The 17,117-nt window shown below is 44.7% G+C and overlaps 1 protein-coding gene across 5 annotated transcripts in view; it reads left to right on the top strand.

Annotated features, from left to right (window-relative positions):
- ARMC2 (armadillo repeat containing 2) overlaps positions 1–17,117 on the top strand; it is a 121,650-nt gene that overhangs the window by 97,436 nt on the left and 7,097 nt on the right. For all 5 annotated transcript variants that reach the window (XM_010856636.1, XM_010856639.1, XM_010856637.1 and 2 more), the window contains 4 exons: positions 8,126–8,248; positions 8,560–8,673; positions 10,378–10,510; positions 10,843–11,003. In XM_010856636.1, the coding sequence (XP_010854938.1) occupies positions 8,126–8,248; positions 8,560–8,673; positions 10,378–10,510; positions 10,843–11,003 (531 nt within the window). The remainder of the gene's footprint in view (positions 1–8,125; positions 8,249–8,559; positions 8,674–10,377; positions 10,511–10,842; positions 11,004–17,117) is intronic.

Below are 17,117 nucleotides of genomic sequence, written 5' to 3'. Positions count from 1 at the left end.
CCTCATGCGAAGAGTTGACTCATTGGAAAAGACTCTGATGCTGGGAGGGATTGGGGGCAGGAGGAGAAGGGGACGACAGAAGATGAGATGGCTGGATGGCATCACTGACTCGATGGACATGAGTCTGAGTGAACTCCGGGAGTTGGTGATGGACAGGGAGGCCTGGCGTGCTGTGATTCATGGGGTTGCAAAGAGACGGACACAACTGAGTGACTGAACTGAACTGAACTGAACAACTTCAAACCTTGCACTTGGACTCTAGTATCTCCCTATCTTGGTTCTGCCTCTGGAGGATCAGTTCTTCTCCACCCAGAAGTCAGGGATCCACCTGCCTCAGAATCAGCTATGGGGCTCATTAGGATTCCTTTTCTAGTTTCTGGGTCTTACCTTTCTTTACCTGCAGGATGGGTTGAAATATGCACCTCCTGCCCCAGGTGATTCTTCTGCCCCTTAACTGTTGAGACCCAGTGCTCAGAGAACCACCTTTAGCCTCTCTGGCTAGTGAGGAGCTGGCAGGACCCTGAAACCCACTGGATGAGTTCTCATCTGTTGGCAGGCCAAATTGCTTCACTTGACTGTAGCTACCTGGGGAGAGCCTGAGGACCTGCCCTCAGATACCTGGACTGGGAGCACATCATTGTGGATAGTCAAGAAAGAAAGCTCCATGTTTCATTTTATTGCAATTATTCATATGTGAAGTGAGAACGTTCTTGGTCTTACATATATTTTATGAGCTTAGAAATTACATTTCTACCTATTAACTAAAAACATAATACAGTGGATAATTTCAGTTTTAATTCTAGGAAAGTAATGCTTTGGAAGCAGGAGAAAGAGGCAGAGAGCAGATTGGGCCAGAGCTTTTAGCTCTAGGGTTAATTAACCAAGGGGGCCTGGCTAGAGTCCTCAGGGGCTGGGGCCTGTCCCCACTGTACCTCCATCATCAAGTCCTCTGGGAGGGTAGCTACTCTGCCTCTGTCACTGGGGGATTCCATGTGAGGTCTCTCCAGTATACTGTCTTGAGGTTACTGGTACTTACACATAACCTACTTTCTTTCTTTTGCTCTAAAGTGACCAATGAAACTCAAATCTGGCACTTCAAAAACTGTGCATAAGAATCATGCAGGGAGCTCATGAAAGACAGATTCTAAACCCCACCCTTAGAGGCTGTGACTAATCAAATGAGGTGTGGAACCCGGGAATCTGCATTTTCTTTTTCGAACTCCCTCTCCCTGGCCAGCCCCAATGCAGGTGGTGAGTGGTCTCACTGGAGAATGCTTCAGTCTCTGTGTTAGAGCTCAGTGCCGTCTGAGGTTAAGCCCATGTGGAGAAAGCCTTCTACCTGGCCCATGGTGGTGGGCAGTCATTAGGGCAAGCAGAGGGATCCCTTGTCTTTTCTGTCTCCAGAACGACTTGACCTCCCTCAAAGAGCTTTATGGGGGCGAGGGGTAAAGTTATCTTGATAGAGGATCATACACCACCCTCCCCCTGGCAGCTCAGCTGCAGGGATGAATGCTCTGAGCTCTACAAAGTCCCCTCAGCTGATCTCTGCTGGTTCCCACCTGGTATCTCTGCTTCAGTGAAGTATAGTGACCAGACCCTGCAGAAGGGAGCTGGTCAAGGAGCCTGGCAGGCTAGAGTCCATGGGGTTGCAAAGAGTCAGACACGACTGAGTGACTAATCTCAGCACAAATGCTTGTAAGTGCATTTGAATAGAAGCACTATTAAAAATTAACTTTTGTGGAGTGAAATGCATGTAAAGTGCTCGGAGCCCTTCATGGTAGACGCCTGGTAGCTGTGAATGCCTCCTGTCTTGTCTCGGATGCCAGATGTTCTTCCTGCTCCCAAACATGAGGTCCTACAGGGGGACCTCACCTCTTAGGTGGTGATACATAAGAGCTACCCTTCTTTTTCTGGGCAAGCTAACTAATTCTCCCACCAAGGCAAGAGAAAAAATGGATCCCTGGACACCGCCCAAGATCTGGCATCATCAGTCCCATGATAGAACTGGGGCTGAAACTTCCTCTTTGCTAAGTGTTAGACACTCACCCAAATAATTCCCCGGGAGCCAGCTTTCTGGATAGCCCGTCCATGCATCTCACAGATGTTTAATTAGCACCTGCAACGTGCCATACAGTTTTATAAGCCCTTTACATGTATTAACACATTTAAACTTAGTAATGTAGCTGCGATTATTACCCCACTTTGCAGACAAGGAAACTGAGCCCCAAGGAGGTTAAGTGACTTGCACACAGTCACACAGCCAGCAGGTAGACAATCAGGATTCCAGCTCCAGAGCCACGGCCAAGCAAGCGAGGATACTCTGGAGACGGACACACCTGGGTCTGGAAGATCCCCTGGAGAAGAGAATGACAAACCACTCCAGTATCTTTGCCTGGAAAATCCCGTGGACAGAGGAGCCAGGAGGTCTGCAGTCTGTGGGGTCCCAAAAACTTGGGCACGACTGAGCGACTAATACTTTCATGTATTTGAACTAAGAAAACAGGCAATTAGAATCTCATTTATTCTTGCTTTCTCCAAATATTGTTTGAGTTTCTACCAGGTACAGGACCCATGCTGGCTGCTTTGGGGTGGGGCAGAGGGGCCACTGGCTGAAGGGCCAGTGTGTGTTCTCTGTAGGGTAACAAATGACTGAATTTCCCTTTGAATAGAGTAGACTATAAAAAGATCATTCTCTTTAATGAAAAGAAGGCCAAAAGGAGAGATAATTAAATCAAAGTGTAAGGGCTAGCACAGTCCTCCTGCTCAGCTCACAACCTCCCTCTTATCCCTGAGGAGCTTTGGCTTCATACAGGAGATAAAAGATACTATTTAATTATAACAAAGAACGAAATCTTGCCATTCACAGCATCATGGGTGGACCTGGAGGATATTATGCTAAGTGAAATAAGTTAGACGGAGAAAAACAGATACTGTCCTGATTTCACTTATTTGTGGAATCTAAAAAAATAAACACATGAAGACAACAAAACACAAACAGACTCACAGAAATAGAGAACTAACTAGTGGTCACCAGTGGGCAGAGGGAAGTGTCTGGAGGTGGGGGGCTGGCAAGGTAGGAGTATGGGATTAAGAGGCACAAGCTGTGATGTATAAAATAGATAAGCAACAGGATGTATCATCAGGGCAGGAATTACAGCCAGTTATTTTATAATACCTTTGGGAGTGTAATCTATAAAAACATTGAATCATTGTGTTCTACATTTGATGTAATACTGTTTATCAACTATATTCAGTTTTTCTTTTTTTTTTTTCTTTTTTAAGAGGTAAAAGGTACTACTTAACCAGTAGAACCCAGTGGGCAAGTCAGGGCCCAAGACATGCACAGGCACTGAGGTGACTCCTTCCCAGGCAGGTGATGACTGATGGCCAGGCAGCGAGGGGGCCGAACGTTCTCCAGGCTCTGGGGGCCATGCACTGTGCCCGAAGAGAAGCAGAGACTGCTGCAGCCAGTTTAGTATAACCCTACTCCTGACTTTTCCTCTGACTTCCAGACCTGTATGTCCACCTAACTGCCTTACCTAATCTCATCAACCATGGCTACTTCAGAGGTACCCCAAGAGATCTAACTCATGACCTTATCCCCAACTGGACCTTCTTCCTATTAATTCAGAGAATGGGATTGCTGTCCATCTAATTTTGTAATCCAGAAACCCAGAGGTCATCCTGGGTGGTTGCTCTCCCTCATCCCCCAATCCAGCCTTCACCACATACTGTCTGTTTTCCTCCCTAAATAGTTTTGCAGCCTGGCCTCTGTGCTCCATCTCTGCCATCACCCCCACCTCCTGATTGGTCCCCGACATCCGCCCTTCTCTGTACTGTGGCCTAAGTCACCAGGAGATGAGTCTGGAGGTGGAGTGGAAGGCAGGGATAAAATTACTGAGGGTCTTATCTGCTAAGCTAAAGGATTCGTTCATTCATTCATTCACTCATTCTTGCATTCATTAACCACTTATTATTTTTTTACAACAATGGAGTTTATTATTATTATTGTTACTAGCTTCAAAATTTTTTCATATAAACTTTATCCTGATCCACCCCCAAGACACTGAAATGCTACAGCTTTCTGTTTTGTAAGTTGATATTTCCAGGGAGGTTCAAGTTCTTACTTTTTAAAAAATTTTTATTGGAGTGTAGTTACTTGACTTTGTCATGTGACTTTCTGCTGTAGAGCAAAGTGAATTAGTTATATGTATGTTGTTGCTGTTCAGTCACTAAGTCGTGTCCCACTCTTTGACCCCACGAACTGCAGCACGCCAGGCTTCCCTGTCCTTCGCTATCTCCTGCAGTCTGCTCAGACTCTTGTCCATTGAGTCGGTGATGCCATGCCACCACCGCCTCCTCTATCATCCTCTTCTCCACTTGCCGTCAACCTTTCCCAGCATCAGGGGCTTTTCCAGTGAGTCAGCCCTTTGTGTCAGGTGGCCAAGGTCTTGGAGCTTCAGCTTCAACACAGTTTCTTCCAGTGAATGTTCAGGGTTGATTCCAGCCTTTGCTTCATCCAGCCCGGCATTTGCGTGATATGCTCTGCATACAAGTTAAATAAGCAGGGTGACAATATACAGCCTTGACGTACTCCTTTCCTGATTTGGAACCAGACTGTTGTTCCATGTCCAGTTCTAACTGTTGCTTCTTGACCTGCATACAGATATATCAGGAGGCAGGTAAGGTAGTCTGGTATTCTCATCTCTTTAAGAATTTTTAAAGTTTGTTGTGATCCACACAGTCAAAGGCTTTAGCATAGTCAGTGAAGCAGAATGTTTTTTGGAATTCCCTAGCTTTTTCTATGATCCAGCAGATGTTGGCAATTTGATCTCTGGTTCCTCTGTCTGTTCTAAATTCAGCTAAATTCAACTGAGAACATCTGGAAGGTCTCAGTTCACATACTGTTGAAGCCTGGCTTGAAGGATTTTGAGTCTTTGCTTGCTCATGTGTGAAATGAGTACAATTGTGCAATACTTTGAGCATTCTTTGGCATTGCCCTTCTTTGGGATTGGAATGAAAACTGACCTTTTCCAGTCCTGTGGCCACTGCTGAGTTTTCTAAATTTGCTGGCATATTGAGTGCAGCACTTTAACAGCATCATTTTTAGGATTTAAAATAGCTCAGCTGGAAGCCCATCACCTCCACTAGCTATGTTCATAGTAATACTTTCTAAGGCCCACTTGACCTCACATTCCAGGATGTGAGTGACCACACCATTGTGGTTATCTGGGTCATTAAGATCTTTTTTGTACAGTCCTGTGTATTCTTGCCACCTCTTCTTAATATCTTCTGCTTCTGTTAAGTCCTTGCCGTTTCTGTCCTTTATCGAGCCCATCTTTGCATGAAGTATTCCCTTGGTATCTCTAATTTTCTTGAAGAGATCTCTCGTCTTTCCCATTCTGTTGTTTTCCCCTATTTCTGTGCATTGTTCACTTAAGAAAGCTTTCTTATCTCTCTTTGCTATTCTCTGGAACTCTGCATTCAATTGGGTATATCTTTCCCTTTCTCTTTTGCCTTTCACTTCTCTTCTTTTCTCAGCTATTTATAAGGCCTCCTCAGACAACCACTTTGCTTTCTTGCATTTCTTTTTCTTGGGGATGGTTTTAGTCACCATCTCCTTCCTGTATAATGGTATGAACCTCCTTCCAGAGTTCTTCAGGCACTCTATTTACCAGATCTAGTCCCTTTAATTTATTCATCACCTCAGCTATATAATCATAAGGGATTTGATTTAGGTCATACCTGAATGGCCCAGTGGTGTTCCCTACTTTCTTCAATTTGAGCCTAAATTTTGAAATAAGGAGCTCATGATGTGATCCACAGTCAGCTCCAGGTCTTGTTTTTGCTGACTGCATAGAGCTTCCCCATCTTTGGCTGCAAAGAATACAGTCAATCTGATTTTAATATTGACCATCTGGTGATGTCCATGTGTAGAGTCATCTTTTGTGTTGTTGGAACAGAGTGTTTGCTATGACCAATGAGTTCTCTTGGCAAGACTCTGTTAGCCTTTGCCCTGCTTCATTTTGTACTCCAAGGCCAAACTTGCTTTTTACTCCAGGTATCTCTTGACTCCCTACTTTTGCATTCCAGTCCCCTGTAATGAAAGAGATGTCTTTTTTTGCTGTTGGTTCTAAGAGGTCTTGTAAGTCTCCATGTAATCATTCGACTTCAGCTTCTTCGGCATTAGTGGTTGGGACATAGACTTGGATTACTGGCATGTTGAATGGTTGGCCTTGGAAATGAACCGAGATCATTCTTTCATTTTTGAGATTGCACCTAGCTACTGCATTTCAGACTATTTTGTTGACTGTGAGGGTTACTCCATTGCTTCTAAGGGATTCTTGCCCACAGTAGTAGATATAATGGTCATCTGAATTAAATTCACCCATTCCCATCCTTTTTAGTTCACTGATTCCTAAAATGTCAATGTTCACTCTTGCCATCTCCTGTTTGACCACTTCCAATTTGCCCTGATTCATGGACCTAACATTTCCAGATTCCTATGCAGTACTGTTCTTTACAGCATCGGACTTTACTTCCACCACTACACACACCCACAGCTGGGTGTTGTTTCTGCTTTGGCTCTACCTCTTAAACTTTTTGTGGAGCTATTTCTCTGCTCTTCCCCAGTAGCATATTGGACACCTACCAACCTAGGCGGGCTCTTCTTTCAGTGTTCTTTTTGCCCGTTCATACTGTTCATGGGGTTCTCAAGGCAAGAACACTGAAGTGGTTTGCCATTCCCTTCTCCAGTGGACCACGTTTTGTCATGACTAGCTGGGACATGCCCTTCAGCCTCTCCACGCTGCTAGATGACATTCCTGGCACCACTGTTGGCCCTCGTCGAGTGTGTAAACCTTCACTGGCTGTTGGATGTTGGTCTGCATGCTGCCTGGGGGCCGAGGCAGAGGCCCTACTGGAGTCACCAGGATGGGGGTGTTGGGAAGGCTGGAACCAATGTTGGAGAAGGCCCAGGAGCAGAGGACACCCCGGCCCTCTTCACTGCTGTTCACCATATCCATTCCTTTTTTTAGATTCTTTTCCCAAACAGGTTGTTACAGAGTGTGTAGTGGAGTTCCCTGTGGTATACAGCAGGTTCTTACTCATTATCTGTTGAGCATCACTCTGTGCAGACACTGTTCTAGATGCCTAGAATGTGATGATGAAAAGAACGAGTCCTTAGTCTCATGGAGCTTACACCTTAGAGCTGGAAGACAGACATTAAACACATAAGCCAGGTGGTCCCATGTGTTATAGGGAAGAAGGGGAGGGGATGTGCATAACAATGCTATTTTAAACAGAGTGGCTGAGGAGACTGTGTCCAGTAAGGTGATAGCTAAGCAGCAGCCAGAAGGACATGAGGAGTGAGCCAGGATAACTGGTGGAAGGAATACACCAGACAGGGGGACTAGCAGTGCAAAGTTCTTGGGCAGGCTCAGGCTGAAATGCTCAAAAAGAGGGAAAGACTGGTGTGGTTGGCATCAGGGACCTGGGGCTGGAGCAGCAAATAAGGCACGGGAGGTAAGGACTGGGCAGCCAGGTCAGGCCTGTGAGCCGGGGGTGATGAGTGACGTTGTCTGACTTTTAAAGGGTCTGCACATTGAGGGCAGGCTCAGGGAGGCCAAGGCGAAGAAGAGAAGCCAGTGAGGAGGTGAAAGATGGACTAGGTGGTGGTAGAGGAGGTGAGAGGCGGCCAGAGCTTGCGTGTTTGGAAGGCAGCCCTGATAGGAATTATAGACGGATTAAGACCCAGGGCCATTCTGTTGGGAGGTCGAGGGTCCGGGAAACAGACTCCCAAGGTGCAGGCCCCAGGATAGTTCTGGGTCAGGGTGTACCAGCTCTGATCACCTTTGCATACAGGGACTAGATCAGCCTGACTTTTCCAGACCCCTGGGTAGAGGGACTGAGCTTAGAGGGTTCCAAATGCTGGCCTGGAGTGGTCCCTGGCCGTGGGCGCATTTCCCTGCAGGAAGAGTCACGGGAAATAAAGCAACAACACGGCGTTGGTGTAGACCTTGCCTGGGACAGCGGCGCGTCCCTGCACCAGCTGGGCTGCAGTTAGGAGGTCGTGGCTTCTGCCCTGCAGCGAGTCTTTGATACCCTTATGCTCACTTTATTTCAGAATCCAAGTCAATTGATGATTGTGAGGAGCTGGTGATCAACACTACGGCAACTATCAACAACTTATCTTACTACAAAGTGAAGAATTCCATAATTCAAGACAGAAAGCTATATATTGCTGAATGTAAGGTTCAGAGTTGGGTTTGGGTAGATGCACGCTCATTTAAGGTTTTGACTTTATTAACTAAACACAGAATTAGAGGCATTTATAGTTTCTGACTTCTGGTACAAGTATCTAAGAGCCTGATTTAATTCTAAAAAAGTTGAATATGAGGATACATTAGTTTCTTAGTTCTTGCTTATGTCCTCTATCGTTGGAATTTTATTATCACTTTTAATTTTTAAGTTACAGTATTTAGCATGGTATTGGTTTCTAATAGCCTTTAACTTAAAACTTAAATTCACTGATTTTATTTCTCTGGTCACCAAACCCAGTGCTCTTAAAGCTCCTCGTGAGTAACAACATGGATGGAATCCTGGAGGCAGTGCGTGTTTTTGGAAATCTCTCCCAGGACCATGACATCTGCGATTTCATAGTGCAGAAAAATGGTGAGTTAATGACACACATTCAAAAGCAGTCACGTCTTGGCAATAAACAACTGAGCGGTTTCGCAGCTTGGGTCACAAGAACATGACACTTGTTTCTGCTTTGGGACAAGTGGTGCTTTACATTCTGTTCCATCTATCTGTAAGGCTCTTGGCTCAGGATGCCAAGATAGATCTGGGCTGTGTTCTCAGGGTTTCCCTCTCCCTGATGAGTGGTCTTTTGAGTTTTGAGATGGTGTGTGTATGTGTTTTTGTTTAAGTGAAACGAGTAATCTATACACATCATTTCTGTCCATGGGAATGGACTCAAAAGACATGCTCCTTCATGCACTGGAATGTCTATTATAGTACTGCTTGTAATAGTGAAAAATGGGGACAACCTAAATGTCCATCAACAGGTAAGAGGATAAATATATTATGGTATATTCATGCAACCAAACTTTTACAGCAGTTAAAATAAATGAGCTAGAAGTTCATGTATCAACATGCATCAACCTCAAACACATACTATAGGAGCAAACAATCTAGTAGTAATAGGAGGACACATGTGAAATAATACCATTAATATTGTATTAAAACATGCGAAACGGTCCTGGGTATTGTTTATGTAATGTGCTCATGTGCTAATGGAATAAGGCATAAATGCATTTGGAATTAGAAACTCCACATTTAAGACAAAGTTACATTTGAATGGATGGCCCAAATATAAAATTGGATCTGTAATGTTTTATTTCTTAAACTGTGTAGGAGGTACATAACAGTGTATACTAAACATACTATTTTTCTCAAGTATCTCATGTAAAAACAGTAACTAAAAATACCTAATTATTCATGTTCGTGATAGAAAATTTATATAAAACAGATTAAAAAAAAAAAAAAACACTTCCCCAGAGATAATTGTTAAATTTTGGTGTATATTCTTTAAACTTTTAAAAACATATGTGATTCAGCCTTTGCCAAACTCACTGCTGACCCATCAGTAGGCCAAGGTCAGCGTGGCGTGGCTGCCTCTCAGCTGAGCAGTGGAACAGGAGCACACACCCATTCATTCTCCCCCAACCCCTGCTGGGGGCAATGAGCAAACAGGACAAACAGTTCTGTTTCTAGGAGTAAGGGAAGGCGGTGGGGGCAGGGGGAGCCTGTCCTGATATAAGACGTCCCCTACACTGAAAGTCTGGCCTCCCTGCGCACTGGTTTCCAGCAGTCTGAGCAAGTCTTCTCTTACAAGCTATGGCCTTGGAGGACTTCTCAGGAAGATCACTGAAGCCTACTCCCCCTGCCCCGCTTCCAGGGCTGTGTATTTTAAGAAAATTCCTGCTGGAGGTTCAAAAGAGCCCTTGAGAACAACCAGAAGTTAGAGATGAAATGAATGGCACCTGTGTGATTGGAAGGAGGTGGTTCCCTCCTCTCCACGGGCAGGGACTTTACCACTGGAAGGGAGAGCTGATGCTGCGGTGGATACAGCAGTACCTGGGAACAGGGACCCTGGGGGGCGGGGAGCAGGTTCTGAAGTGACGGGTGTTGGGTGTTGGTGAAGGCACTTTCCCCACTGGGCAGTGGGGAAGCCCTACAAAGAGTGGGCTGAATCCCCTAGCAGGGTTTCTAGTTTCCCAAGCTGCCCCCCATTTCCCCTCCGCCATTTGTGGAATGAAATACAGCTGGGGCCCCTGCGCTTCACTGGTCTGCATTTGTTCTCTCCCTTTCCAGTCCACAAGTTCATGATTGCTCTGCTGGATGCTAAGCATCAGGATATTTGCTTTTCTGCCTGTGGTGTTCTCCTAAACCTCACAGTGGATAGAGACAAGCGACTCATCCTAAAAGAAGGAGGCGGCATTAAAAAGTAAGTTCAAGGCACGGAGTCCTGACTCTATCAGGATTCACAGGAGAGCTTAGGCCCCTCTCCTCATTTCTCCCAGGCAGAGATATTTCTCCATCTGGAAGTGCCTAGCTAGGCTAAAGAGGGGATTTAGATTCCACTGGACACTTAAAATAATTCAGAAGTAGGTTATTGCTTAAATTTGTTAATTACTTAAATTGGTAGATGTGAAATTATTTTAATAACACTGAATTATATATAAAATGTATATTCAGTATCAAAGAAAGTTAATCATCATGTTAAAAATATAAAAGAGATGCTGACCTAGTAACTTCTCAGTTTGACTTTTCACTCAGGTTACTGGATTGTTTAAGAGATTTTGGGCCTACTGATTGGCAGCTGGCCTCCTTGGTTTGCAAAACGCTATGGAACTTCAGTGAAAACATTACCAATGCTTCATCCTGTTTTGGAGATGAGGCTGCCAACACACTCTTAGCCCTGCTGTCATCATTTTTAGGTAAGACTCCTGACTGTGAATCTGTGAATCTTATCAAAATGAGAAAAATTGTTTCCTATGACCTGTGTGGATAAAGATCGGTAGGCCTTTGGGTAGCTTTTTTTCGATAAGGAGCAAGAGACGTTAAAGACGATTATAATTTGGAGATAACCTGGAAGAGGCTGAATCTTAAATACAGTGGGGACGTGAGGACTTTTAACTCATTGGGTGCTGTCATGATTTCTTTTGTGGCTTTCCCCCTTTTTTTGAATTTTCTATAAGCTTCATAAATAGACGATCTGGGCGTAAATGTATTGCTGTTGTTTAAAAAGTATATAGACATTGTTGTAATTGAGAAAATATGGTTAAACGCTACTCTGAAATAAGTCATGCTTTTAAGGAACCTATGCATATATGATTGTGTTATGTGGGGAAAGTCTGTGAAATTATTTGACATTACTATGTGGTCCGACATACACTGAAAGGTAGGAAATCACTGATACAAACCAAAGGAAAGATGAGAGTGTCTTCCGTTGCAAAAGTTTCTATTTTTAGGGTAGTTCTCCTCATCCTGGGTTAGGTCTAATAGCAGTGATTTAGGTCAGAAGTGAGTGGAAAATCTTCATTTTCAAAATGAATATGTGCCTATCATCTCCCAAGCACCGTGTTAGCTCAGCAAAGCCATGCGGAAAGGCTCAGTGTGACCCAGAGGCTGTGAGTTCAAATTCTGACTCTCTGGGATGGTGTGATTCGACATAAGACTCTCTCAGAACCTGTCTTTTCATCTGTAAAGTGGGGGCGTTATATCTGTGCTGTGTTGCAGGGAGTTGTGAGAATCAAACAAGCATCCTAAGAGCATTCCAGGAAGACTAGAGGCTGTAGTCAGGCAGTTCTGAGTTAAGGTCTCACTTTATCACATGCAAGGTTTTAACTCAGGGCATATTAACCTCTGAATGTATATCTTCTCATGTCTAAGGTGGGGATGATTGACATCCACTTTGCAGAGTTGTTGGGCTTCTCTGGTGGCTCAGACGGTAAAGCTTCTGCCTTCAATGTGGGACACCGGGGTTTGATCCCAGGGTTGGGAAGATCCCCTGGAGAAAGAAATGGCAATCCACTCCAGTATTCTTGCCTGGAAAATCCCATGGATGAAGGAGCCTGGTAGGCTACAGTCCATGTGGTGGCAAAGAGTCGGACACGACTGAGCGACTTCACTTTCACTTGCAGAGTTGTTAGGGTGATAAATGAATAGACTTGCACAAAGAAATTCACATAGAACCTGACACACAGCTAGTTCTCAAAACACGGTTGTGAAAATGCTTGGGAAATTCTATTGTTGTAACAATATGTTATTAAACAGGAACTCCGGACCAGAGCTGTTTGAAAGAAAGCTATACAATAGGTTCTTGTAGGTTATCCATTTTAAATATAGCAGTGTGTACATGACCTTGCCACGGTCCCTAACCGTCCCTTCCCCCGGCAACCAGAAGTTCATTTTCTAAGTCTGTGAGTGTCTTTCTGTTCTATAAGTAAGGTAATGTGTGTCACTTCCTTTTAGATTCCACATATAAGGGATGTCATATTGTATTTCTCCCCTGACTGCACTCAGTATGACACTCGCTAGGTCCGCCCATGTTGCTGCAAATGGCATTCGTTTTAATAGCTGAGTAATATTCCATTGTATATGAAGTACCACATCTTCTTTATCCATTCCTCTGTCAGACATTTAGGTTGCTTCCATGTTTTGGCTATTATAACAAATATTTGGGTTCATGTATCCTTTCAAATCATGTTTTTCTCCAGTTAGATATCTAGGAGTGGGATTGTGGGGTCATATGATAGTTCAGTGTTTAGTTTTTTAAGGAACCTCCATACTGTTCTCCATAGTGGCAGTGCTAATTTACATTCCCACCAACAGTGTAGGAGGGTTCCCTTCTCAAAATGAGCACATTTTTAAATGATTGAGGTTCACATTCTGCTCTGTGGACTTGAAGTTTTCTTGGATTGCTGGGAGCAGAAGTGCGCTCAACTTGCTTTAATTCAGTTCTCAACTGGGGCAGAACATTGGAATCAAAATATATGGAATTAAAAAGAAAAATCAATCAAAAAAACCACACTTGTCCTGGCCCCATCCCTAGGAATTCTGATTCAGGAGCTCTGGGGGAGGCCAATTATCTGCATCATTAAAAAGTTCCACAGGTGAGTTTGCTATTCGGGCAGCACTGAGAACTCCACCCTAGTTAGTGAAGGAGCTGAAGGGAAGGATGCCCTGGAAAGAAGGAAGCTGGGAAACACGCGCATTGCGCAGAGCCTGCTGGACCAGCACTCAGGATGTGGAAGGCAGCCCATGAGTAGCAGGCATCATCTACCCAACCCTGCTGAGACCCAGCAGTGCTCTGTCTCCTCTCTTAAGGAAAAAGGCCTTTCTCCCCCTCGTTTGCCTTTAGGCTCCTGCGTGGCCATGGCTCCAGCTGTCTCAAGGCCGCTTCTTGGTGCTGTCGTGAGTGGGCTTCTGTCTCCTCTGCTGTTGGCACGACTTTCTGTCTCCCATTTGGGGAGAAGATGTGACTGGTTCCATGAGTCATCTCCTGGGCTCTAGGCTTTCGTGCCTCAGGCAGCAGCTGCCTCCACTACAGGCTGTCTGTGGCTTCCTTTGGCACCTCAGGCTGGGACAGTCAACCATATGTAGCAAACTGGTGGGGCCGTGTGCACCACCTAAGAAGGGATGTGGGCATGGCTGGCTTTACACGCGGGCAGCGCACCTGGCGTGCCCTTGACTATAATGGGCCTGTTCCTGCCTCTTCCCCCCGTCAGCCCTCCCTGGAGCAGGACTAGGCTTCCCCTCATGCTTCCCTAACCTTGCCCCTTTGCTCTGGCCAGGTCTCTTACCTGCCTGGCCCAAGGCTGCCGGTCCTAGCAGGCCCTTCCCGTGAGCTTTCCAAGCCCACAGTCACAGGGAAGCTGTACTGCTTACATAGCAATTAATCATCAGCTGTGTAACTTGCTCTGTATTATTGTTTGGTACCTTTTGTTTGCCCACTCCAACGGAGCCACTTTAAGGAAAGGATATTGCCTTGGGCAAAGCAGGTTCTTGATAGATGGTTGTGGATTAACTGACAATGGTGGTATCTTTAATAGTGCTGTATGCTTTTAAAAGGACGTTCATTCTATCCTTCTAAGATCCAAGGTCATCAGCTAGGTGACAGTGGAGGTAGGTACGTCTAGGAGGGTTAAGTGACTTGCCTAAGATCATACTGTAGCAAAGCCAGGGCTTTTCATCAGAAAGTAAATATTGAGCCCCTGTATTTTTCTGCTGTTCCATTACATAGTATGCCCTTACCCCACCCCATCCCACCCAACCCTGGAAGGGGATGGAGGCACAGGTAAGAAAAATAAATACAGTCCACCAGGGAGCCAGGTCATCATCAGAGCATGGCATGCACTTCTCACATGATCACGAGTGCTCCTTATAAGCCGTGAGGACCGGCTACTTCCTGGCTCTTCTCTCCACAGTGTGGACCTCAGAGCCTTACTTCTGACACGGGCTGTAGTTGTGTCTGGCCAGCTGGGTGGCAGCAATTGAAATGGATATATGAGTGAGAGTATACTTAAATTTCAATTTTTTTAACAGCGATAGGTTAAAAAAACAACAGGCCGTTTTGAAAACAGGATGAGCTGTTATATCACAAAAGTCCCACAATGTAGTGTGAGCACTGTTTTTAGAAATCACCGCAGGGCAATTGATATAGCAATGTAAGTTACCCAACTTTTTCGTGATGGGAAGCTGGAAAAAGAAAGTAATGGGACTCAGTGTGGTTGGGATGTTGACAGTCTTTTAGGAAAGTGACTTAAAAAGAATGTTGTCTAAAACTTCCTGATGTGCTATAGCCACTTCTCGTAAACTCATGAGCAATCTGTTTATCTTGAAGTTCTTATGTGGTGTGCCCTGGCACACTACCATGAGCTTCTCTCAGGGCTGCTGGCAACTGGTGATCACCAGTATACACTGGTGATTAGTGTGTACAGTTTGCTATTGTGAACGTAAATGACTCTGGGTTATTTTATATTCATCTGAGGTATGTGGAGGGCTTCCCCAGATTGCTCAATGGTAAAGAATCTGCCTGCCAATGCTGGAGATACAGGTTTGATCCTTGGGTCAGGAAGTCCCCTGGAGAAGGAAATGGCAACCCACTCCAGTATCCTTGTCTGGAAAATCTCATGGACAGAGGAACCTGGTGGGCTACAGTCCATTGGGTTGCAAAGAGTTAAGCACGAGTTAGCAACTAAATAACAAGATATGTGGAACTTAGAACCTAGGTTATGTGATAAGGGATAGAGGGGGCCCCAGTGTTCAAAGTAGAGGGTCACATCATCATGCTCATGCCAAAGAGTCATCAGGTGCTTCTAGAACATGTGAGAACTGTGCCTTATAAGAGTTACAACAGTAATCAAACCCCTGGTAGCTACCTGGTGCTGAACACTAGGCTAGGAAAGAGTGCAGTGATGCACAGGATCCTTAAACTGTAGTAGAGACCATGTTATAATGGTCACTGACAGAGTTGTTTTGAGTCCTTTTGTTGTTGTTGTTTAGTCACTCAGGTGTGTCCGACTCTTTGTGACTCCATGGACTGCAGCACACCAGGTTCCCTGTCCTTCACTATCTCCTGGAGTTTCCATAAACTCATGTCCATTGAGTCAGTGATGCCATCCAACCATCTCCTCCTCTGTTACCACCTTCTCCTCCTGCCCTCAGTTTTTTCCAGCATCAGGGTCTTGTCCAATGAGTCAGGTATTCACATTAGGTAGCCAGGGTATTGGAGCTTCAGCTTTAGCATCTCTCCTTCCAATGGATATTCAGGGTTGATTTCCTTTAGGATTGATTGGTTTGATCTCCTTGTTGCTGTTGAAGGGACTCTCAAGAGTATTCTCCAACACCACAGTTGAAAAGCATCAATTCTTCGGCACTCAACCTTCTTTATGATCCAACTCTCACACTGTACATCAATACTGGAAAAACCATAGCTTTGACTATACTGACTTTTGATGGCAAAGTGATGTCTCTGCTTTTTAAGATGCTGTCTAGATTTGTCATAGTTTTTCTTTGAAGGAGCAAGCATCTTTTAATTTCATGGCTGCAATGATTTTGGAGCCCAAGAAAATGAAATCTGTCACTGTTTCCACGTTTTCCCCCATCTATTTGACATGAAGAGATAGGATCAGCTGCCATGATCTTTGTTTTTTGATGTTGATTTCAAGCCAGCTTTTTCACTTTCCTCTTTCACCTTCACCAAGACGCTCCTTAGATCTTCTTTGCTTTCTGCCATTAGTGTGCTATCATCTGCATATCTGAAGTTGATGTTTCTCCCCGCAAACTTGATTCCAGCTTGAGCTTCATCCAACCTGGCATTTCACATAATATACTCTGCATATAAGTTAAATAAGCAGGGTGACAATATACAGCCTTGATGTACTCCTTTCCCAATTTTGAACCAGTCCACTGTTCCATATCTGGTTCTAACTGTTGCTTCTTAACATGCATACAGGTTTCTCAGGAGGCAGGTCAGGTGGTCTGGTAGTCCCATCTCTTTCAGAATTCTCCACAGTTTGTTGTAATCCACACAGTCAAAGGCTTTGGCATAGTCAATGAAGCAGTAGTAGACTTTTTTTTTTTTAATTCCCTTGCTTTTTCTATGACCCAGCAGATGTTGGAAGTTTGCTCTCTGGTTCCTCTGCTTTTTCTAAATCCAGCTTGTATATCTGGAAGATCTTGGTTCATGTACTGTTGAAGCCTAGCTTGAAGGATTTTGAGTATTACCTTGTTAGCGTGTGAAATGAGTACAACTGTATGATAGTTTGAACATTGTTTGCCATTGCCTTTTTTGGGACTGAAATGAAAACTGACCTTTTCCAGTCCTGTGGCCACTGCTGAGTTTTCGAAATTTGCTGGCATAGAGTGCAGCACTTTCACAGCATCATCTTTTAGGATTAGAAATAGCTCAGCTGGGGTCCTATCACCTCCCTAGTTTTGTCTGATGCTGGGAGGGATTGGGGGCAGGAGGAGAAGGCGACAACAGAGGATGAGATGGCTGAATGGCATCACCGACTCGATGGACATGAGTTTGAGTGAACTCCGGG

This window comes from Bison bison, unplaced genomic scaffold, assembly GCF_000754665.1.
Source record: "Bison bison bison isolate TAMUID 2011002044 unplaced genomic scaffold, Bison_UMD1.0 scf7180017864373, whole genome shotgun sequence".
NCBI classification, from domain to species: domain Eukaryota; kingdom Metazoa; phylum Chordata; class Mammalia; order Artiodactyla; family Bovidae; genus Bison; species Bison bison.
This window is presented reverse-complemented; position numbering and strand designations above follow the sequence as displayed.